Below are 23680 nucleotides of genomic sequence, written 5' to 3'. Positions count from 1 at the left end.
TAGAAGCCAGCTGATTGACAACCACTACCAGGTGTGTCCAGGCCGCCAATCAGCGGCAAGTGACGTGAAAGAGCGCTCAGGGAGACATACAGGAAAACGAACCAAAAATAAGAGCGCTACACAGGAAATAAACACCAACTAAGGAAACATAAAAGACTTGATGTGACAGATCGTCACAGTACCCCACCTATAGGGACGGATCGTAGACATCCCAAAGAAAAAATAAAAACAATGTTCAAAGTCACGGGAGAGTGGAGGCAAGTCGCCCAGCCCTGCGTCCCCGCAGCCAGCAAGGGAGAGTCAGGTGGCAGTGACGCGTTGAACATCGCTGCAGTTGTCAAGGCGAGCGACCACAGAAGGGCCACAAAGCCAGCAGCCGTGAAAGTCCATGCCCGGATCCTGGGCATTGCTGCTGATAGCGCGAAAGGCATCCATGAAAAGGCCACATTCGTGGTGGGCTGATGAGGCTGACCTGAGCGAGGTGATTTTTTGTTTCATCTGACCACAGAACTTTCCTCCAGAAGGTCTTATCTTTGTCCATGTGATGTCAGATGAAACAAAAATTGAGCTGTTTGGCCACAATACCCAGCAATATGTTTGGAGGAGAAAAGGTGAGGCCTTTAATACCAGGAACACCAATTCCTACCGTCAAGCATGGTGGTGGTAGTATTATGCTCTGGGCCTGTTTTGCTGCCAATGAAACTGGTGCTTTACAGAGAGTAAATGGGAGAAGGAAAAAGGAGGATTACCTCCAAATTCTTCGGGACAACCTAAAATCATCAGCCCGGAGGTTGGGTCTTGGGCGCAGATGGGTGTTCCAACAGGACAATGACCCCAAACACATGTCAAAAATCGTAAAGGAATGGCTAAATCAGGCTATAATTAAGGTTTTAGAATGGCCTTCCCAAAGTCCTAACTTAAACGTGTGGAGAATGCTGAAGAAACAAGTCCATGTCAGAAAACCAACACATTTAGCTGAACTGCACCAATTTTGTCAAGACCAGTGGTCAAAAATTCAACCAGAAGCTTGCCAGAAGCTTGTGGATGGCTACCAAAAGCGCCTTATTGCAGTGAAACTTGCCAAGGGACATGTAACCAAATATTAACATTACTGTATGTATACTTTTGACCCAGCAGATTTGGTCACATTTTCAGTAGACCCATAATAAATTCATAAAATAACCAAACTTCATGAATGTTTATTGTGACCAACAAGTATGTGCTCCAATCACTCTATCACAAACAAACAAGAGTTGTAGAAATGATTGGAAACTCAAGACAGCCATGACATTATGTTCTTAACAAGTGTATGTCAACTTTTGATCGCGACTGTATATCAGCAGCTAAATTAGGAGCCTTTGTTTGTTTACTTACTAATAAAAGACAAGTTGTCTTGTATGTTCACTATTTTATTTAAGGACAAACTAGCAATAAGAAACATATGTTTAATGTACCCTAAGATCTTTTGTTCAAAAAAGCCAATAATGCAATTTTTTGTGGTCCCCTTTATTTAGAAAAGTACCAAAAAGTATCGAAATAATTTTAGTACTGGTACCAAAATATTGGTATCGGGACAACACTAGTCAGGACATAATTCAACAAGTCTGTTACCGAGTAGAAGTAGTGTGTCTTTTTCACTAAAATACTCAAGTAAAAGTATGTTGCCTTAAAACTGTACTCTTACAAGTACAATTTATCCAAGAAGTTACTTAAAGGCCTACTGAAACCCACTACTACCGACCACGCAGTCTGATAGTTTATATATCAATGATGAAATCTTAACATTATAACACATGCCAATACGGCCGGGTTAACTTATAAAGTGACATTTTAAATTTGCCGCTAAACTTCCGGTTCGAAACGCCTCTTGAGGATGACGTATGCGTGTGACGTAGCCCGGCGAACACGGGTATGCCTTCCACATTGAAGCCGATACGAAAAAGCTCTGTTTTCATTTCATAATTCCACAGTATTCTGGACATCTGTGTTCGTGAATCTGTTTCAATCATGTTCATTGCATTATGGAGAAGGAAACCGAGCAAGCAAAGAAGAAAGTTGTCGGTGCGAAATGGACGTATTTTTCGAACGTAGTCAGCCACAACAGTACACAGCCGGCGCTTCTTTGTTTACATTCCCGAAAGATGCAGTCAAGATGGAAGAACTCGGATAACAGAGACTCTAACCAGGAGGACTTTTGATTTGGATACACAGACGCCTGTAGAGAACTGGGACAACACAGACTCTTACCAGGATTACTTTGATTTGGATGACAAAGACGCAGACGTGCTACTGTGAGTATGCAGCTTTGGCTTTTTTTTGCGTATGTACGTAACTTTTTTAAAATATATAAGCTTTATGAACCTTGGGTTAGGTGAACGGTCTTTTGGGCTGAGTGATTGTGTGTGTTGATCATGTGTTTGAATTGTATTGGCGTGTTCTATGGAGCTAGGAGCTAGCAGAGGAGCTAGGAGCTAGCATAACACGTACCGTACCGTACGTGCGCGTCACGTACATAACTTTTTAAAAATATATAAGCTTTATGAACCTTGGGTTAGGTGAACGGTCTTTTGGGCTGAGTGATTGTGTGTGTTGATCAGGTGTTTGAATTGTATTGGCGTGTTCTATGGAGCTAGGAGCTAGCAGAGGAGCTAGGAGCTAGCATAACAAACACGCAGGTGTTATTATGCAGGATTAATTTGTGGCATATTAAATATAAGCCTGGTTGTGTTGTGGCTAATAGAGTATATATATGTCTTGTGTTTATTTACTGTTGTAGTCATTCCCAGCTGAATATCAGGTACCGTGAGTATGCAGCCTTGGCTGCTAAACATTCGATAACTTGACCGTATGTGCGCGTCACGTACGTAACTTTTTAAAAATATATAAGCTTTATGAACCTTGGGTTAGGTAAACGGTCTTTTGGGCTGAGTGATTGTGTGTGTTGATCAGGTGTTTGAATTGTATTGGCGTGTTCTATGGAGCTAGGAGCTAGCAAAGGAGCTAGGAGCTAGCATAACAAACACGCAGGTGTTTTTATGCAGGATTAATTTGTGGCATATTAAATATAAGCCTGGTTGTGTTGTGGCTAATAGAGTATATATATGTCTTGTGTTTATTTACTGTTGTAGTCATTCCCAGCTGAATATCAGGTCACCCCCGGCTCTCACAGCATCTTCCCTATCTGAATAGCTTCAACTCCCCACTAGTCCTTCACTTGCACTTTACTCATCCACAAATCTTTCATCCTCGCTCAAATTAATGGGGAAATTGTCGCTTTCTCGGTCCGAATCTCTCTCACTTCATGCGGCCATCATTGTAAAGAATAGGGAACTTTGCGTATATGTTCAACTGACTACGTCACGCTACTTCCGGTAGGTGCAAGCCTTTTTTTTATCAGATACCAAAAGTTGCAATCTTTATCGTCGTTGTTCTATACTAAATCCTTTCAGCAAAAATATGGCAATATCGCGAAATGATCAAGTATGACACATAGAATAGATCTGCTATCCCCGTTTAAATAAAAAAAATTCATTTCAGTAGGCCTTTAAATGAATGTAGTGCCTCTACTTTACACACATGACATTAAACAAGTAAAAAAAAGCTAAATTGATTGAATACACAGAGGAAATTAGTCCAATATTATTTGAGTTAAACTACAATACAATCAGTGCCTCCATGGGGCCAGAAGCAAAATTTGATTTTGGGGCCCTCTATTTCTGCCAATAATATTGATTGTTGATCATTCACACACCTACTATAAACTCATTGCGGCTCTGGCAGTGTTGTTTACATTATCCTATTCTCAGCCTGGCATGTCTTTACAAATGACATGTCATTTATAAAGATATGGGGGTGGCCCAGTTAAGAACATAAATAATACCAATGAATGAACGAATGATGTCCAGAGTGCCACATATGGTTCCTAATCTTAAAATGTAGAAAACATTCAGCTACAAGAGTGGCCTGGGCTTGAACAGTCCAAGTGATAAAGCTTTGTATTTACAGTAAAAGTGTCATCTTGTCTCATCAGTCTTGTACATATTAGTCTTAATTACTAGTTTATATTTTTAGTTAATTGTTCATATTTAATGTTTACTTTGTACAAAGAGAGCGCAGTCTACTGAAGTTAAATTCCATGTGTTAAACATAACTGGACAATAAAGCTGATTCTGATTCACTTTATTATTTTTGGTAACAAAAACCTGAAACAGCAATGTGCAAAAATAATTCGTAGTGCAAGAAAAACAATAAAGTGCAACAATAAAATCACTTAAATATATATAAAAAGGAACAAATTCAATTGTACAAAAAACAACATAATTAAATTAAATATCAAGCAAATACTTAAATAATATTAATGAACAGAGTTACCAGAAACAAGGTAACATAACGGTTTATAAACAAATATAAAGTTACTACATATTAAAACTATGTAAATGTACATAACGATGTGCAAAAATTTTTTGGGGAAAAAATCAAAATAAACTACTTTAAATTAAGGTCCTTAATTCACACATTTGACCATCACATCACAGTTTTGTTCCTCTGTTCTTCACCATCCACACCACTCCACCCACTCCTTAAAACCTGTGCTTCCTGGAGGCAAAGTCTTTTATGACATCACTGTAAGAAATCTGATGGCCGACATTGTTACTAATACTAATCACTGCCAGTCCACTCAGTCTTTCTTGAGCCATGGAAGATCTCAAGTAGTTTTTTATTAATTTGAGCTTGGAAAAGCTCCGCTCTGCAGATGCAACAGTCACAGGAAGAGTGCAGGCTATCTGCAGAGCTACCCAAAGATTTGGGTACAACTCACAGATCTCATTTTGAGAGAGGTAAGTGAGCAATTCAAAGGGGGTCATGTTGACCCAATCCCGCTGTCCCTCAGCTGCCAGTTCTAAGGACTTTTTGGTCTTGAATAAGTCAGCCAGCTACGCTTGACTTTTTCCCCATTGACTAGCTGTCTGTAGGTATAATGATATTGAAAACTTCGGCCATCATGCCGTTTGGGGAATGAAAAGTTCTCCTTAATAGACAGTGGTCCTCTGATCACCTGCTCAGTCCTGTTTGAATCTGAGAGGAAAGAAGGCCACTCAGCTGGGTCAACTGGCGGAGCTGATGATGGTCCATGGTGTGAAGGGGACGTTGTGGTGGAAGTTGCTGAGGAAGTGACCAAAGAAAGACAATGACTAAAAAAGAAGGACCTATAAGGTCATTAAATTGCACAGTTGGACATAATTATTCATCTCAGAATGTTCTGCAGTACAATGAGCAATTATAAAGGGTGTTTTGCACTTAACTTACTAGATAAATCAGCTGTGGTTTCAGACATGGAGGGGACAGTGGGCACAGAGGATGGAGGTGTGTGAGAGAGCACTGTAGAGGATGGAGATGGATCTAAGATGAAATACATACATACATACAGGCACACATATTAAGGAGATACTTTGACTATATTAATTTCCCTTCAGGTGTAATGTTTATATTAACACATTAAATGTATACTGTATGGTGACAGTCTTTTCCTCACCTGATTCATCACTCACAGTTGAGCCTGAGGATGTGGACTGGCTCTGGGCTGATTCTGTGCCTCCAAAGTATTTTAACAATGCTCCTGGGGAAGTTTCACATAACTTATGAGTTGATGTAAAAAATAATGTTTATTTTACTCACATAAATTACCGTGCTCTGCTGCAAACAATTTGTGCAAACAACATATCTCACTAGTAACCTGATGCTAAAAACATATTGCTAGCACCGCGCTAGCTAGCTAACGTCACCTAGCTAAAGCTAATTACAGCTACAAATCTCTTTGATAAATTTTTATTGCCAAGTCATGCAAACATACCTTTATTATGGCATTTTTTCTCCTCTTCCACTTTCTTCTTCTTCCTTTTTTCTGCACCTGAAGGATATGTCCTTTTTTGTGACATTGTTTTGCCTCTATCTGCGCTTTTGATGCCCAGTGCGCACTGGCATTGCACGGCAGGCGGCAAACGTCACAGGTGCAGCAGAGGCAGCTTTACATTTAAAGAGAGGCAGCAGCAGCACTCTGTTGACCTAAAATTGTGTTTTTGTACAAGAATATATCTTTGATCATTTAGAAATCATCAGTCAGACTCGTACATAAAAAAATAAGAATTTTTTGTTAATTGCTTTTGGGGGCCCCCTGGTGGCCGCGGGGCCCTAAGCAAGCGCTTAGTACGCTTATGCCTTGGGCCGGCTCTGAATACAATGAAGGCTCATCTGAGAACTCATCTGCTGTTGTCAGGCCTAATAAAGCTTTGTCTTAGTTACATGCCGCCTCATTTTCAGACAAAGCCCGGCATATTAGCGCGTCTGCTTCAGCAGAGGGAGCGATAGCTCAACACACAGGAATACTCACAAAGAGACGTCGACGGAACGATTGCACAGCCCCTCGGGTGAAATTCTTTAAGACTTGAAAAACACGTTGCGGTAATCACAACACTTTTCTCCTTTTTCGCAGGCTGTGCTCACACAAACATAAAAATATCTGCAGGAGGAACAAGATGTACTGAGGGGCTGTGTGAGAATATTGCTTCATGCCAGTGGGCTAAACCAGACAAATATTATAATAACAGCTCTGTTTCGTGCATTTTGTCAGAATAAACTGTACTGTATGATTACACTTACACACTGCATCCATTTGTCATGCATGATTGCCCCCGCTGTGGGGGATAGAGGTATCACTATGGACTATAAACTCTGCACGCGTGGAACCCCAGGAGGGTCAATCGTCTTTGTGGAGGGCAGTGTGGTGATAAAGCAGCATATAAGGCCATGTCTACACTAAGTCGTTTAACCCCTTAAACCAAGGGTGTCCAAAGTGCGGCCCGGGGGCCATTTGCGGCCCGCAGCTAATTGTTTACCGGCCCGCCACACATTCTGGAAATACTATTGTAAAAATAAAAAAGAACATTAAAAAAAGTGGAAAGAGGTGAAATCAAACAAGAAAAAGTTGCAATGTTGACACAAAAGCTGCCATGCAGGCTGTTTTTTTTTCTTTTGTCTTTCTTTATTTTTCTTTTTTTGCCAATGCTCAAAAAAAAAAATTATGACAAAAAATCCATGTTATAATGAATTATTTTCAGGGCTCCGATTACTTCAAATATTTCACTTTAAAATGTTTTATGTGGTAAATATTGCATATATTGAGTAGTAGCCATATACAAACATCAAAGTTTTCTTTGACAAAAGCGCATAAAACAAACAAAATAATTGTTCCAGCATAAAATCGACAGATATATCTGAAGTTGATCTCGTAACTTAAGTGTTGAAAGTAAAAGAAAAACCAAATAAAAAATGTATCACTTTATGAATGGGGCACCTTTTGGATCCCAAATATTTTCAGTGATTTTTTATTTATCTTTTCACTGTGATTACTCAAAAATATGAAAGAATTAAAATCAGTGGTGTCCTGCATTATTGATATTTTAGGGCTCTAATTACTAAAGACTGCATATTTCAGTTTTACTATAAAAAACTAAGTTGTTTTTGACAGAAAAGCCATAAAACATTTTTTAAAATTTGTATTACTTTATATCAACTTGAAGTTTATATAGAAATGTACTGTAAGCGTTAAATAATTTAAAAAAAATAATAATCTGACTTATTTTTAACATTTTAATGACTGAGACCCTTTATGGTCCCCGGGACCCCTAAAGGTAAAATAAATAAAACATCCATATATTTTGTTATGGTTTGAAAATGAAAAATATCAAAATGGCCCCCACATGCTTTAATCTTTCCGTGTGCGGTCCTCAGTGGAAAAAGTTTGGACACCCCTGCCTAAACTAATAATTATTTTGCCTAAGCCCCATTTCAGCCACACTAAACCAGCGTTTAAGGCCCCCCTCCTCGGACAAATGTTTACACGGGTAAGTCAGCCGTCTAATTCTTGAAACTCCGGCACTTAGCTTTGTATGGACTCATTGATCGTTTACAAAGTGCATTCGGAGAGGAAGTGACGCCAGAAAGACCGCGCCCACACCGGACATGACGTCAGAAAGAACGCGCCACAGCCAGCTTCATAATAAAGCGGTTTCGTAGCTCGTAGTAACCACTGGAAATATGGAGGCGAGTCATCCAGACATGCCCGTTTTTCTACTTCTTCTACATGTATAGACGCTTGTGGAAATCACACATGAATACCTTAGGAGAAAGCGATTGCAGCTATTTAGGATACAACACTTCTCAGACGGCAAGATAACTTTCCAATGTCCGGCCGGGTCAGCTGTGATGCTACTTGGCGAAAAACTTCGTCCATTTGTCGAAGGAGAGTCAACGAGAATGCAGGCTCCCATGGATGTGATAAAAAAGATAGCGTGTGCTTTGTATTACCTGGCCGTCACGGAAAACGGCGAATGCATTTGGACTGGCAAAGCAGAGGTTATTATTATCAGTTATTATCAGTTATCAGTTATTATCAGTTATTGTCCGCCATGTATGTCGCCGACTCAATGTCTAGGTCCAGAGTATATAAAGTCACCAAAAACGAAAACAAAAACTGAAGGTGAAGGCAAAAGAGTGAGTAGTGTCCTGACCAGATATCTAGATCCCTAGATTGATTAATGTTAAATGTTCTTTATCACATTGTTCACGTGTCTAATAAAGATTTGATTAATTTATCATGGCTCAGGTGTGATTCACTACAATAGGGCCCCACAGCACACTGGATTCCAGTTAATTGAAATACCACAACACTGGATATTGTTCAGATAAGTTACATTTAAGAACTTGCACACAAAGCAACACTGGAGATGACTATGACGTGTGCATTTTCCACGCATGCGTACTAGGTCGCGTTGTGCCGGTGGACGGAGGGGGGCGGGAGTCTTAAACGGTGGCATTGTTGTGTGTGGACACGGATAAGGTTAGGTGTGATTTACCCTGGATAACCTTATCCGGCTTAGGGTAAACGGGGCCTAAAACAAGGGAGTCCGCCATTGTGCCTTTCAGAATGTAAATGTGTGCACTTTGCCATGTGTTATCTGCAATGTGTTGGTTCTGTTGTCCATCACGTGCAGAAATATGCTTAAAAATCTTCAGTCACATTTGAGACTTCTCACATTTGCCAAGGTGCGAATCAAATGTCATTACTACGCTGTCAGAGTGTGCCGAATTAAAAGATACGTCCCCTGCAGACGGTTTATAATCCCACGCTGTCACAAAGGTGTCATCGTAGACTTTTGTGTAATTGTATGCTGTCCCCGAGACGGGCGGCTCATCAAAGTCGGGCGTGATAGTGAAGAATGTCAGAGGACCGTACCTGTGTTCCACTATCTGCTGCCTGATCATCTTCACGTATTCAAAGCTCTCCACGCAGCAGATGTCGTACACCAGGATGTAGGCGTTGGCGTTGCGGACGCCTCTGCAACGCAAATCCAGCCACTCCTGGAAGACACGGAGACAAGCTTTAATAAACAGATCGACATGTACAAATAATGGGTGTGGACTTGAAAGTCATTCTGCATGCTAATAATCATCTGCGCAGTGCGATGTGGCAAAGGTGGGGACGTGGAAAGCCGTAAGCAGGAAGTGAAGTGTATTAGTACCGTATTTTTTCGGACTATAAGTCGCAGTTTTTTTCATAGTTTGGCCGGGGGTGCGACTTATACTCAGGAGCGACTTATGTGTGAAATGATTAACACATTACCGTAAAATATCAAATAATATTATTTAGCTCATTCACGTTAGAGACTAGACGTATAAGATTTCATCTGATTTAGCGATTAGGAGTGACAGATTGTTTGGTAAACGTATAGCATGTTCTATATGTTATAGTTTTTTGAATGATTCTTACCATAATATGTTACGTTAACATACCAGGCACGTTCTCAGTTGGTTATTTATGCGTCATATAACGTACACTTATTCAGCCTGTTGTTCACTATTCTTTATTTATTTTAAATTGCCTTTCAAATGTCTATTCTTGGTGTTGGGTTTTATCAAATAAATTTCCTCAAAAAATGCGACTTATACTCCAGTGCGACTTATATATGTTTTTTTCCTTCTTTATTGTGCATTTTCGGCCAGTGCGACTTATACTCCAGAGCGACTTATACTCCGAAAAATACGGTATATTGTAAGGATGTATTGATAAACGGTAAAAATGACGACGGCGACAACACTCCCGACAGTTACTATTACCTTTTTGAATTAAAATTATCTCAAAACCGATAACTGCACTGAATTATGATGAACGATCTTTCCTCAGAGGAAAAGAGACGAGGTGTTTTTATGGTGCGTTCAAGTACGGCTGAACAGAGTAGGACAGACACAACGCCCACCAGAAGTGATACATAATTAGAATAGATTTTATTTGTTACGCACTTTTCATTTAAATAAATCGGAAAGTACTACAGTACAAACACATATTTACAGTACAACAATAAAAGATTAGCTTTTAAAACAGATAAAACACTAACACTAAAACACTTTAGTGAAACATAACAAACACAAGAAATGCAAAATAGCGTTTTTTCTAACAGTGTGTCTTTTTATTTTAGTATTTGAGCACATGCCATTATAATAATAATAACCGAAAAAATTTTGGTCACAATAACTGTGTTATGAAATTCTCATATCGTTACATCCCTACTGTATTGTTACACACATCATTACAATATGTCTTCTACCTCTGGAAGAGAATACACGTGGACACATTTTAGCTTTGCAAGGTAAACAAGACACTTTGTAAACGCTTTGGCTTCATTTCCTCTGGTAAAAATACAACCAAGTTGAAGCACCATCTGCAGGCTAATTATCAACAGTAAGTAGTCTGTAACTATTATTACCAAATGACTCATACTGTACTGAATTACTGTTACTATTAAAGACAGTAGAGAAGGAGCAAGACTGCTTACTCTACCACTACTTTTGTTGTACGCATAAGTGAGCTTGTCCGCCACTCTAGAATAAAACTAGTTTGTTTCTTCATGTGACTATTTTAGTCATGTATTATTCAACATTTGAAAAAAGTACGACATTTAATTTAAAACAAAACAATAAGGTTTAGTGTGAATTGTACTTATTGAAATAGTCAGATTACTTCTAGACCTCCACCCCAGATCCCACCTCACTCCTACCCACTTCTCCAAAGTGGGCTGGCTCAAGGTGGAGGACAGAGTTAAACAACTTGCACTGAGCCTAGTCTATAAAATCCGTTACACATCCCTGATACCGAAGTACATGTCAAACTACTTCCTTAACGTAAATGACCGCCATAACCACAACACCAGGGGGAGCTCCACTAACCACGTTAAACCCAGATTCCGAACTAACAAAGGTCTTAACTCATTCTCTTTCTATGCCACGTTTCTAACCACGTTAAACCCAGATTCCGAACTAACAAAGGTCTTAACTCATTCTCTTTCTATGCCACATCAATGTGGAATGCGCTCCCAACAGGTATAAAAGAAAGGGCATCTCTATTCTCCTTCAAAACCGCAATAAAAGTTCACCTCCAGGCAGCTACAACCCTAAACTAACACCCTCTCCGGATTGTTAAAAATCAAATGTAAACAATCAAATGCAGATACTTTTTCTTATGCCTTCTGATCTCTCTCTCCTCTCTCTCTCTCTCTCTCTCTCTCTCTCTCTCTCTCTCTCTCTCTCTCTCTCTCTCTCTCTCTGTCTCTCTCTCTCTCTCTCTCTCTCTCTCTCTCTCTCTCTCTCTCTCTCTCTCTCTCTCTCTCTCTCTCTCTGCCCACTACTTGCTGTCCATATCCTACCAAGTCAGACCTACACTGTTCCAATATCCATTTCTCTGTTCTCAATTGTTGATGACTGATGATAACAACTAAACCTAACCCCCCCTCCAAAACCCCGGATTGTAAATAATGTAAATAATTCAATGTGATTATCTTGTGTGATGACTGTATTATGATGATAGTATATATCTGATAGTATATATCTGTATCATGAATCAATTTAAGTGGACCCCCGACTTAAACAAGTTGAAAAAACGTATTCTGGTGTTACCATTTAGTGGTCAATTGTACGGAATATGTACTTTCACTGTACAACCTACTAATAAAAGTCTCAATCAATCAATCAATCATGGAGTGCAGGTATTTTTGTGGATTTAGTTTTTGAGATGCTCAGCAATAATAATTAATAAAAGACAACTTCAAAGATGCACTTGATTAAAGTACAGTGTTTTGTTTTCCTACATTCAAACACACTGTTCAAACTGTGTGCAATGTTATAGTGGGCAAAAATATTAAATATACTTGTTAAATAAAACATCTGTCTTGTTTTTAACGAATACTTAGGCTTACTACGCTACAGTATTTTAATGTTGGTCATTATTGTGGTACTTGGAGAGAATTTTAATTTTTTTTCTGAGGTGGTACTAAGTTAGAAAAAGTTTGAAAGCCTCTATTTAGATTCACTTGTTGCATATTGCTGGTGCTGATTCATTGTGCCTTTTTCCTCAACAAGTGTTTGTCTTCTGGGCACTTCCATTTTTAATTTGCCTGTACTTTACCTTCCTTGCTCTGCATCCTGGGGTCCACACCAACAACACCACAAAAAGAACGTGACATTGGCAACAATTTGGAGCCACTTTTTAGTGGCTGCATCTCTCCACGTTGTCGGTGTGTGGGTGAGAGCGAGGGTATGTTGATAGAAAAAATGGCGACCCCCGGCCCCCACGCCCAATGTATGCGTTAATTTCTTTAACCCACCACCATCTCCCACTAAGCCCCCACGCAGTGAGTTCCATCACTCCCGACAGAAGCTGGGAACAGAAACAAAGTGATTTCAAAGACTGTGGTGTCAAGGTTTGCTCGGAGGGGGGAAATGAGGAAAGAAAGTGAAGATGGGAACGATAACCTCCAGTGTGCTGGTCAACTAAATGACGGTTTCGGAGAGCTGCAAACCTTCAAGGACTCATAAAGGCTGCCAACACCTTTTATTTGACATTTTAACACTCATCCGCACGAAGCAAAACATCAAATATTTAAAATGTCGAGACTTATTTGCATTAAAGATTTAACTGCTAAAAGGAATCCTGTGGCCCATGAAAAAAAATCCCCCCCCCCCCTCCTCTCAACCTGGACAGCTGTTATCTGCAAGAAAGCTGAGCTGCTATACTGCCAAAAAAGCATATTTCACTGGAAATTAATTAAAATTTTATGACAAAATAATGATTAGTTTGTCATGTACAACTAAATTGTTTTGAAGGCCATGCACATTTTACTGTTAGTCGTATTTTGTATATTCCTGAGAACACGCACCCTTTACAGTGGATATTTGATTTTTGGTCTTATTTAGTTTCATATTAGAGTTAATTATGGAGGGGTAAAAGCATTGTGTACTCTTTAAAAAATATCTGTGCATTTTGAAGTAAACTGGCAGCTCATCCGCCACACTTTGACGATAAAATATACATTGTTTTTAACAGCAAAACTGAAAAATGGAACCAGTGTTATTTTTACGGTAAAATGCTGGCAACTGAGCTGCCAGCTATTATTGTAGAATTTACAGTCCTTTTTTTTTTTACATTGCACTACTGTAAATTAAAAAACAGTACCCCCATTGCAGTAATATTTTGGTGAGCTGCCACTTTTTTTTTACCGCATAATCTACAATTGCTTTTAAAGTGTATGTACAACAGGAGTGCTGTGCTGTTTTTAAGGACTTCCTGCAAAAAAAGGTAGTCTAAGATCATCTCTATGACAGCGCTTTAGTGTTTAGTGTAAAAATCTGTGGTTGCTCCTACAGCGAATTACTGTAAATTGGAAAAACGGCAACGCTTTTATTTTTTAGGTAAAATTTTGGCGTTTGAGCTGCCCGTTTTTTTACAGTAAAATCGACATTTGATTTTATTACAGTGCATTACTGGAAATTCAAAACGGTACCACTTTTAATTGTTCTGGTTACTGAGCTGCCAGGTTTTGTTTTTTTTTACAGTAAATTCAACATTTGTTGTTTTTACACTGCATTACTGTAAATTAAAAAATAGTACCACCTTTATTTTTATGGTACCATTCTGGCTACTGAGCTGCCAGTTTTGTACTGTTAAATCTATGGTCGCTTTCACAGCGAATTACAGTCAATTGAAAAATGGTGCATCTCCTATTTTAACTGTAAATTCCTGGCGACTGAGCTGCCAGTTTTTTACCCTAAAATCTACGGTCATTTCTTTTTTTGTTTTTTACAGTACATTACTGTAAATTAAAAAACGTTAAAACTGTCACTCTTACAGTAAAATTCTGGCAAATGAGCTGCTAGCTTTTTACTATAAATTTCACAGTCAAATTTACAGTGCATTACTGTAAATTGAAAAACAATACCACTGTTATTTTTAAGGTAAAATTCTGGCTACTGATCAACCAGTTTTTGGCTTAAAATGTACAGGTTTTTTTTTTTTACATTACAGGAAATGAAAATGTCATTCCTACAGTGAAATTCAGGCCACTGAGCTGCCAAGTTTTTTGTTTTTTTACCGTAAAATCGACGGTTGTTGTTTTTTTCTTACAGCGCATAAATTGAAAAACGATACCACTGTTATTTTTACGGTTAAATTCTTGCGACTGAGCTGCATGTTTGTTTGTTTGTTTGTTTTTTTTACCATAAAATCGACATTAGTTGTTTTTTTGTTTTTTTACAGTGCATTACTGTAGACAGAGAGATGGTACCACTTTTATTCTTATTGTAAAATTCTGGTGAATATAGCTGCCAGTTTCTTAAGATCTTTAGTCTGTTTTTTTTTTGTTTTTTTTACAGTGCACTACTGTAAATTGAACCATGGTACCACTGTTATTTAGAATACATTTTGAGTTGCCAGGTTTTGTTTTTTTTACATAAAATCTACAGTTGTTTTTACAGCTCTGCTGTTTTCAAGGACCTACTGCAGGGGTCGGCAACCCGCGGCTCTTTAGCGCCGCCCTAGTGGCTCTCTGGAGCGTTTTAAAAAATGTATGAAAAATGGAAAAAGATGAGGGGAAAAAAATATATTTTTTGTTTTAATAGGGTTTCTGTAGGAGGACAAACATGACATAAACCTCCCTAATTGTTATAAAGCCACTGTTTGTATTAAACATGCTTCACTGATTCGAGTATTTGGCGAGCGCCGTTTTGTCCTACTAATTTTGACGGTCCTTGAACTCACCGTAAATTGTTTACATGTATAACTTTCTCCGACTTTCGAGGACGTGTTTTATGCCACTTCTTTTTCTGTCTCATTTTGTCCACCAAACTTTTAACGTCGTGCATGAATGCGCAAAGGTGAGTTTTGTTGATGTTATTGACTTGTGTGGAGTGCTAATCAGACATATTTGGTCACTGCATGACTGCAAGCTAATCGATGCTAACATGCTATTTAGGCTAGCTATATGTACATATTGCATCATTATGCCTCATCTGTAGGTATATTTGAGGTCATTTTGTTTCCTTTAAGTCATCTTAATTCAATTTATATCTCATGACACACTATCTGTATGTAATATTGCTTTTAATTTTCTGCGGCTCCAGACAGATTTGTTTTTGTATTTTTGGTCCAATATGGCTCTTTCAACATTTTGGGTTGCCGACCCTTGACCTACTGTAACAAAGGTAGTCAAAGATCATCTATAGGACAGCGCTTTAGTGTTGTTAGAAATCTACTGGAAACATTTTAATACCTCACAAATTTTTTTTCAACTGAATAGCTCTGCTCTATTCCATCAAATCTACATTTGAATTAATTATTCCGAGATCTGTGCTGCACATCTGCACACCTGCTGTAGATTTTGTGTAGAATCAGAATCAGAATCAGCTTTATTGTCATTACGCAGGGTAACGAGATTGAGGCCATTCCATACAGTGCGATAAAACAAGTGTACACTCTATACAGAGGGTGAAATGAATATGTACATGAATATCTACATGAAACAGGGTGGTTGGTGGAATGGGTTATTGCACCGAAGAGAAGGCAGTTATGAGGGTCAATGGGGAAGTCTGTTCAGGGTGGTTATGGCCCTGGGGAAGAAGCTGTTTTTTAGCCTGTTCGTCCTGGTTTTAATGCACCTGTAGCGCTTCCCAGAGGGCAGCAGGTGGAACAGGTCAGAGCCAGGGTGGGTGCTGTCCTTGGCATTGGAATCAAACGAGAATCACATTGTGTGAAGTGAAGTGAAGTGAATTATATTTATATAGCGCTTTTCTCTAGTGACTCAAAGCGCTTTACATAGTGAAACCCAATATCTATGTTACATTTAAACCAGTGTGGGTGGCACTGGGAGCAGGTGGGTAAAGCGTCTTGCCCAAGGACACAACGGCAGTGACTAGGATGGCGGAAGCAAGGATCGAACCTGCAACCCTGAAGTTGCTGGAACGGCTGCTCTACCAACCGAGCTATACCGCCCCATTCTGCTAATCCGTAAAGGAGAAAAAATATCCAAAATGATGACATTGTACTGTGACAAGGATAAAGTCATATTACGAATACATGCTAATGCATTACACAGTAATAGACCTGTGTTACAATGTTTTTTTATCCATCTTTCGATGTTATGCTTGTGCTTATCATTTGAACTGTAAACCCCCTCCCTTTCCCCCCTATTTTGATTACACTAATTAACCACAAGGCTCCCCATGGGGGTATTCGCATGGCGGCATCCAGAAGGCCCGAGTAACCCGAGAGCAGTAATGAGGGAAATCAAATTGCGATGCGGAGAATGCGGCGTCAATAAGATGCGCCTATCATTTACGTGCACGGCGGAGGAGCGTGAGGGTGCGATGATTGGTGTAACTTGCAAAGATGGCAACGCAAACACATTTGAGTGAGGGCGGCTGGCAGCGAGTGTGAGGCTCGGCACACATCTGCAGCGATAATGAGGCTGCTCAAACATGGAGGCAAACATGCACCGCTGACATGCTGCTATCCGGAGGTGGAAGACAAGGAAGCACTATATATTGTTTTAATAGTCAAGAAAATGATTTCTATTTTTTCCTCCCCCCTAAGAGTGGCTACAATGCAATGCGTGCATGGTTAAATACAGCATGATAGGACACAAGTCATTTAATAACAGCATGTCAACACAACTCCCCCTCATCTGACAGTCATCAGGTGCACGGCGACTTCAATTGCGGCTGAGCTAAAAATAGCCTCTTGTGTTCTCATCACCGTCCCAGTCCTGATTTCAAATGTGGAGGAGGGGCGAGAGACGCAACCACAACCGTTTCTCAGGTTCGAGATACGAGTGGGAGAAGAAGAAGAAGAAGAAGAAGAAGAAGAAGGCCGTGCAGTGCTGATGAATAATAATAAAAAATGCATGTGTGGGCATGTTTATTTGTGCCAGAGTGTTCTTGTGGGTGCGAGGCTGTGAAGTGTGGTTGGAGACAAGTCTTACGGGGGGAAAAAAATGAAAATAAAAAGAGCATCTCCTCCTTGTCTCCTCAAGAGCCAAACTCAACACGTCTCCCTGACAACGGCGGGCCGCCGTCCGTCTTTGTAAGCTCTGTCCAAGTCTGCTGATTTATAAGGAGGTACCGTGGCCATCATTAATCATGGTGACGGGGTAAGCTGGTGGGTGATGGGCAATTAGAACCGTGTCAACCATAGGTCACACAATCTGATTTAAAAATAAAATCTATTCGTTCCCTTGAGGATAACACTTTTATTACTTAAAGATGACCTGCGCAGACTTTCACCGTGTTTTACGTCACCATGGACCGTTGCTTGTTGGTTTCTACGCTCACACAGAACCGTCTGATCCTGTAACTACTTGGTATCGGATTGATACCGAAATTTGTGGTATCATGCAAAACTAATGTAAAGTATCTAACAACAGAAGAATAAGTGATTATTACATTTTAACAGAAGTGTAGATAGAACATGTTGAAACAGAAAATAAGCAGATATTAACAGTAAATGAACAAGTCTGTGGAATGCTCTCCCTGACCATCTGAGGGCACCACAGACTGTGGATGCTTTTAAAAAAGGCTTAAAAGCCCTCCTTTTTAAAAAAAAAAAAAGCCTTTTTTTTATTTTTATTTATTTCTTTATCTTTTTTTCTTTATTTTATTTTTTTGTTAATACACTGTAGCACTTTGAGATTGTTTACTCAATATAAAGTGCTTTATACAAATAAAATCTATTATTATTATTATAAGTAGATTAATAATTCATTTTCTACCACTTGTCCTTAATAACTTTGACAAAATAATAGAATGGAAAATGACACAATATGTTACTGCATATGTCAGCAGCTAAATTAGGAGCCTTTGTTTGTTTACTTACTACTAAAAGACAAGTTGTCTTGTATGTTCACTATTTTATTTAAGGACAAACTTGCAATAAGAAACATATGTTTAATGTACCCTAAGATTTTTTGTTAAAATAAAGCCAATAATGCAATTTTTTGTGGTCCCCTTTATTTAGAAAAGTACCGAAAAGTACCTAAATACATTTTGGTACCGATATCGGGTAGAGACGTCCGATATTATCGGCCGATAAATGCTTTAAAATGTAATATTGGAAATGATCGGTATCGGTTTCAAAAAGTACAATTTATGACTTTTTAAAACGCCGCTGTATGGAGTGGTACACGGACGTAGGGAGAAGTACGGAGCAGTTGCGTCTCCCAGTCATACTTGCCAACCCTCCCGATTTTCCCGAGAGACTCACGAATTTCAGTGCCCACCCCGAAAATCTCCCGGGGCAACCATTCTCCTGAACTTCTCCCGATTTCCACCCAGACAACAATATTGGAGGCGTGCCTTAAAGGCACTGCCTTTGCGTGACGGCCCAATCACATAATATCTTGGTTTTTTTACACACACAAGTGAATGCAAGGCATACTTGGTCAACAGCCATACAGGTCACACTGAGGTTGGACATATAAACAACTTTAACACTGTTACAAATATGCGCCACACTGTGAACCCACACCAAACAAGAATGACAAACACATTTCGGAAGAACATCCGCACCGTAACACAACATAAACATAACAGAACAAGTACCCAGAACCCCTTGCAGCACAAACTCTTCCGGGACGCTACAATAGACACCCTGCGAACGAGTCGAGTCTTCTGAACGACTCTTTCGAGTAAACAACCAGAGCCGATTCACAGTTGCGAGCGGTTTTTAAATGTGAATCGCCCACTCTTGTCAGGAAAGAGCATTAAAGCAGCCGTTGTGACCCCAAGGTGTGGAGACAGATGACGACATGGAGGGAAGTGTCAGGCTTGTTATTGACAGTTTGGTTATGCCCTCTGTGTTTGTGTTTATTTCCTGTCTGCGCTCTTATTTTGGCTCCATTTCCTGCCTGTCTCCCTGAGCGCTTGTTTCCCGCACCTGCAGTTGCCAATCAGGCTACTATTTTTATGCCTGCCTTGCCCTCCAGTCAGGGCTCGATGATTGTATTCTGTTGCCTGTTTCCCGGTTTCTGTTTGCCCTGGATTTTGACATTAAAGTCATATTTTCTTGCGCTACGCCTGCCATCTCTGCATCTTGGGGTTTAAGACCAACAGCAGTCCCTGACAGGGAGAATGCATTTAGTTCTCAAAAACACAAAGGAATTGCGCAGCGGGGAAGCGCACAGGAAACACAGGGAAAGATCAGCAAAGCAATTACAAAGCCTTTAATGGTTGACAGAGCAATAATATAATTGGCAACTCAGAACAGGTGTGCCCAGGTTTCCAGTCAGACAGGTGAGAGAGACAGTACTCAGAAACAGAGTAGTGGAACCAGAACAGGAAGTGTCATGAAAATAAGAGCGCAAAACAGGAAATAACAGTAAACTCAGGACCAAACAATACAAAATAGGGTCAATCCTGATGAAATAGGAACCAACACTGCCTTCATGGGTGCTGCTTGTGACAGTGGCCTAGTGTTTGGACTAGAGTGTCCGCCCTGAAATCGGTAGGTTGTGAGTTCAAACCCCGGCCGAGTCACACCAAAGACTATAAAAATGGGACCCATTGCCTCCCTGCTTGACACTCAGCATCAAGGGTTGGAATTAGGGGTTAAATCACCAAAAATTATTCCCGGGCGCAGCCACCGCTGCTGCTCACTGCTCCCCTCACCTCCCAGGGGGTGATCAAAGGTGATGGGTCAAATGCAGAGAATAATTTCGCCACACCTAGTGTGTGTGTGACAATCATTGGTACTTTAACTGACTGAACTGCACTTATACAGTCGGAAAACCCCCACCAAAGCCACAGTCAAAGGAAACGTGGCATTATTTGGATGCACTTTTCTGGTTTATTGTTTTAAGTAGCCGAGTTTTGGTGTGCAAACACCAGGTAGAGCAGTACAATTTTGCATTCACTTCAATTATATATTGTGCTGATTTTTTGTTAAGTTATATTTGTTTATACGCAGAGTACTGTATTGTAGATGTATTATTTGTGGAAAATGTTCCCCTGTAAAGTGGTAGCTTAAAGGCCTACTGAAATGATTTTTTTTTATTTAAACGGGGATAGCAGATCCATTCTATGTGTCATACTTGATCATTTCGCGATATACCATATTTTTGCTGAAAGGATTTAGTATAGAACAACGACGAAAAAGTTCGCAACTTTTGGTCTCTGATAAAGAAAAGCCTTGCCCCTACTGGAAGTAGCGTGACGACACCGGAGGAAGGACTGCTCACATTTGCCTATTGTTTACACCAGCAGCGAGAGAGATTCGGACCGAGAAAGCGAGGTTACCCCATTAATTTGAGCGAGGATGAAAGATTCGTGGATGAGGAACGTGAAAGTGAAGGACTAGCGTGCAGTGCAGAACGTATCTTTTTTCGCTCTGACCGTAACTTAGGTACAAGCTGGCTCATTGGATTCCACACTCTCTCCTTTTTCTATTGTGGATCACGGATTTGTATTTTAAACCACCTCGGATACTATATCCTCTTGAAAATGAGAGTCGAGAACGCGAAATGGACATTGACAGTGACTTTTATCTCTACGACAATACATCGGTGACGCACTTTAGCTACTGAGCTAACGTGATAGCATCGGGCTTTACTGCATATAGAAACAAAACAAATAAGTCCCTGACTGGAAGGATAGACAGAAGATCAACAATACTACCAAACTCTGGACATGTAACTACATGGTTAATGCTTTCCAGCTTGGCGAAGCTTAGCAATGCTGTTGCTAACGACGCCATTGAAGCTAACTTAGCTACGGAACCTCGACAGAGCTATGCTAAAAACATTAGCTATCCACCTACACCAGCTCTCATCTGCTCATCACGACCCGTGCTCACCTGCGTTCCAGCGATCGACGGTACGACGAAGGACTTCAACCGATCACCGATGCGGTCGGCGGCCCGGAGACGGAGGAAATCAAGGTGAGGTCGTTCGGCTAGCGCGTCTGCTATCCTCAAAGTCCTCCTGGTTGTGTTGCTGTAGTCCGCCACTAATACACCGATCCCACCTACAACTTTCTTCTTTGCAGTCTCCATTGTTTATTAAACAAATTGCAAAAGATTCACCAACACAGATGTCCAGAATACTGTGGAATTTAGCGATGAAAACAGACGACTTAAGCTGGCGACGGACCTATTCCAAGATGTCTGATTCAACTGTTTAAGTCACGCGCATACGTCATCATATCTACACGTTTTCAACTGGAAGTGTCGCGGGAAATTTAAAATTGCACTTTATAAGTTAACCCGGCCGTATTGGCATGTGTTGCAATGTTAAGATTTCATCATTGATATATAAACTATCAGACTGCGTGGTCGGTAGTAGTGGGTTTCAGTAGGCCTTTATCCTACAGTATGAGTGGCCCAACCTAAGAGTGATTTGAAATAAGAGCTGTCTCTCAGCTAATTGTTGTGCTGTAAGTTGCAAGCAAATAAACATCCCCGCCATTAGTTGGCCCAGCAAATGTCATCGTGAACGCAATCCTCTGGTTTTACTTACAGCTAGAGATCAACATAACTTTGTTTTCCAACCATGGGAAGGAAGAAATTGAGTGTGAATGACTGTGCTGAGAAGAAGTGGATGATATTTATTGAATTGAAGAAACAAATCATCAAAAACATGACAGAATTTCACCACTTGGCAACGCAATTGAAGCGTATCACTGCTAGTCTGCACCATACTGAAGCAGAATGACAAGCTGGACCTTTTGAAGATAATCTAACAAATCTGTCAGGATGTGTCCATGCACTAAATTAGTCTGATTTCTCAAATAGTTTTTCTCTAAATAAGCCTCCTACAACCCATGGAAACACCTTAATCCGATCGTGTTCGGTATTTGAAAAGTCTGACTAACACACCTGGATTATGCGATTGGAAACTAGACCTCTCGAGGAGGTGTGTGCGGCCGGAGAGGACCCTTCGTGTTTTATGCAGGACAATGCTTCGCCACATACATGGCAGTACTCTATTGTATGGCTTGTCATTGTCATGGCTTGGGCGCATGCCGATGCGCACTCGTCAATGAGCCCCGCGGAACGCACCTCGGGACACGCCCACGGCCGCTCTTCTCCTGCACACAGCTGCAATCAATCAGCACTTAGTGCACCTGTCTTTGATGATCAGCCCACTTCTCTAAAGTGGGCTGGCTCAAGGTGGAGGACAGAGTTAAACAACTTGCACTGAGCCTAGTCTATAAAATCCGCTACACCTCCCTGATACCGAAGTACATGTCAAACTACTTCCTTAACGTAAATGACCGCCATAACCACAACACCAGGGGGTGCTCCACTAACCACGTTAAACCCAGATTCCGAACTAACAAAGGTCTTAACTCATTCTCTTTCTATGCCACATCAATGTGGAATGCGCTCCCAACAGGTATAAAAGAAAGGGCATCTCTATCCTCCTTCAAAACCGCAATAAAAGTTCACCTCCAGGCAGCTACAACCCTAAACTAACACCCTCCCCGGATTGCTAATAATCAAATGTAAACAATCAAATGCAGATACTTTTTCTTTTTCTTATGCCTTCTGATCTCTCTCTCTCTCTCTCTATGTCCACTACTTGATGTCCATATCCCCCCCCCGCCATCCCCTCCCTCCACACCCCTGATTGTAAATAATGTAAATAATTAAATGTGATTATCTTGTGTGATGACTGTATTATGATGATAGTATATATGATAGTATATATCTGTATCATGAATCAATTTAAGTGGACCCCGACTTAAACAAGTTGAAAAACTTATTCAGGTGTTACCATTTAGTGGTCAATTGTACGGAATATGTACTTCACTGTGCAACCTACTAATAAAAGTCTCAATCAATCAATCAATCAATCTTCCTGGGCTTCTTAAGCCAGTGCAGACCAGCGTTCCGGGCCGGAACATAACCATCCGTTCGTGTACAGTAAGCCACGTCTAGCTCTCAGCAACCTTGCTCTCTCTCTCTGTGTGTTCCCCACCGTCGTGTTTAATTGGTCTCGTGTCTTCCTTGTCGTCTTTTCTGCAGTCTGCTGACGAGCTGTGTGTCTTGTCTTCATTGTTGTTTCCCTCTGGATTCCGGACTGCTTCCCTCGATCCTCAACCTCCCGCTTGGACACGGACCTTGGACGCCTCTGTGTCGCCCCATCGACTTCCTGCTTCTCACAGATCTATGAGCCTGCCCTGCCCCTTTTGGACTTGCCTCTCGCTCAAAATTACGATAACACTCAACAGCTAATCTTCACACATAGTCTTACACACACACACTCTTGGAGTTTTGTCACACTCCAATTCCCTTGGTTTATTATATTAT

General features: G+C 40.4%; 1 protein-coding gene and 1 long non-coding RNA gene across 3 annotated transcripts in view; both read right to left on the bottom strand.

Moving 5' to 3' along the window:
* rasl10a (RAS-like, family 10, member A) overlaps window positions 1–23680 on the bottom strand; it is a 75297-nt gene that overhangs the window by 9612 nt on the left and 42005 nt on the right. Inside the window, exon 3 of the mRNA XM_062051370.1 lies at window positions 9293–9417. Coding sequence (XP_061907354.1) covers window positions 9293–9417 — 125 coding nt within the window. The remainder of the gene's footprint in view (window positions 1–9292; window positions 9418–23680) is intronic.
* Window positions 4961–6138, bottom strand: LOC133652529 (uncharacterized). Of its 2 annotated transcripts, none has more exons than XR_009826588.1 (3): window positions 5534–6138; window positions 5308–5400; window positions 4961–5163 (listed from the first exon to the last, which is right to left on the bottom strand). It is a non-coding gene; the product is annotated as an uncharacterized LOC133652529 (long non-coding RNA). The 2 variants fall into 2 exon arrangements; XR_009826589.1 differs by having other exon boundaries at window positions 5308–5379.

This window comes from Entelurus aequoreus, linkage group LG06 (assembly GCF_033978785.1).
Source record: "Entelurus aequoreus isolate RoL-2023_Sb linkage group LG06, RoL_Eaeq_v1.1, whole genome shotgun sequence".
NCBI classification, from domain to species: Eukaryota; Metazoa; Chordata; class Actinopteri; order Syngnathiformes; family Syngnathidae; genus Entelurus; species Entelurus aequoreus.
The sequence above is the reverse complement of the archived record's forward strand: the minus strand, read 5'-3'. Positions and strand labels throughout refer to the sequence as shown.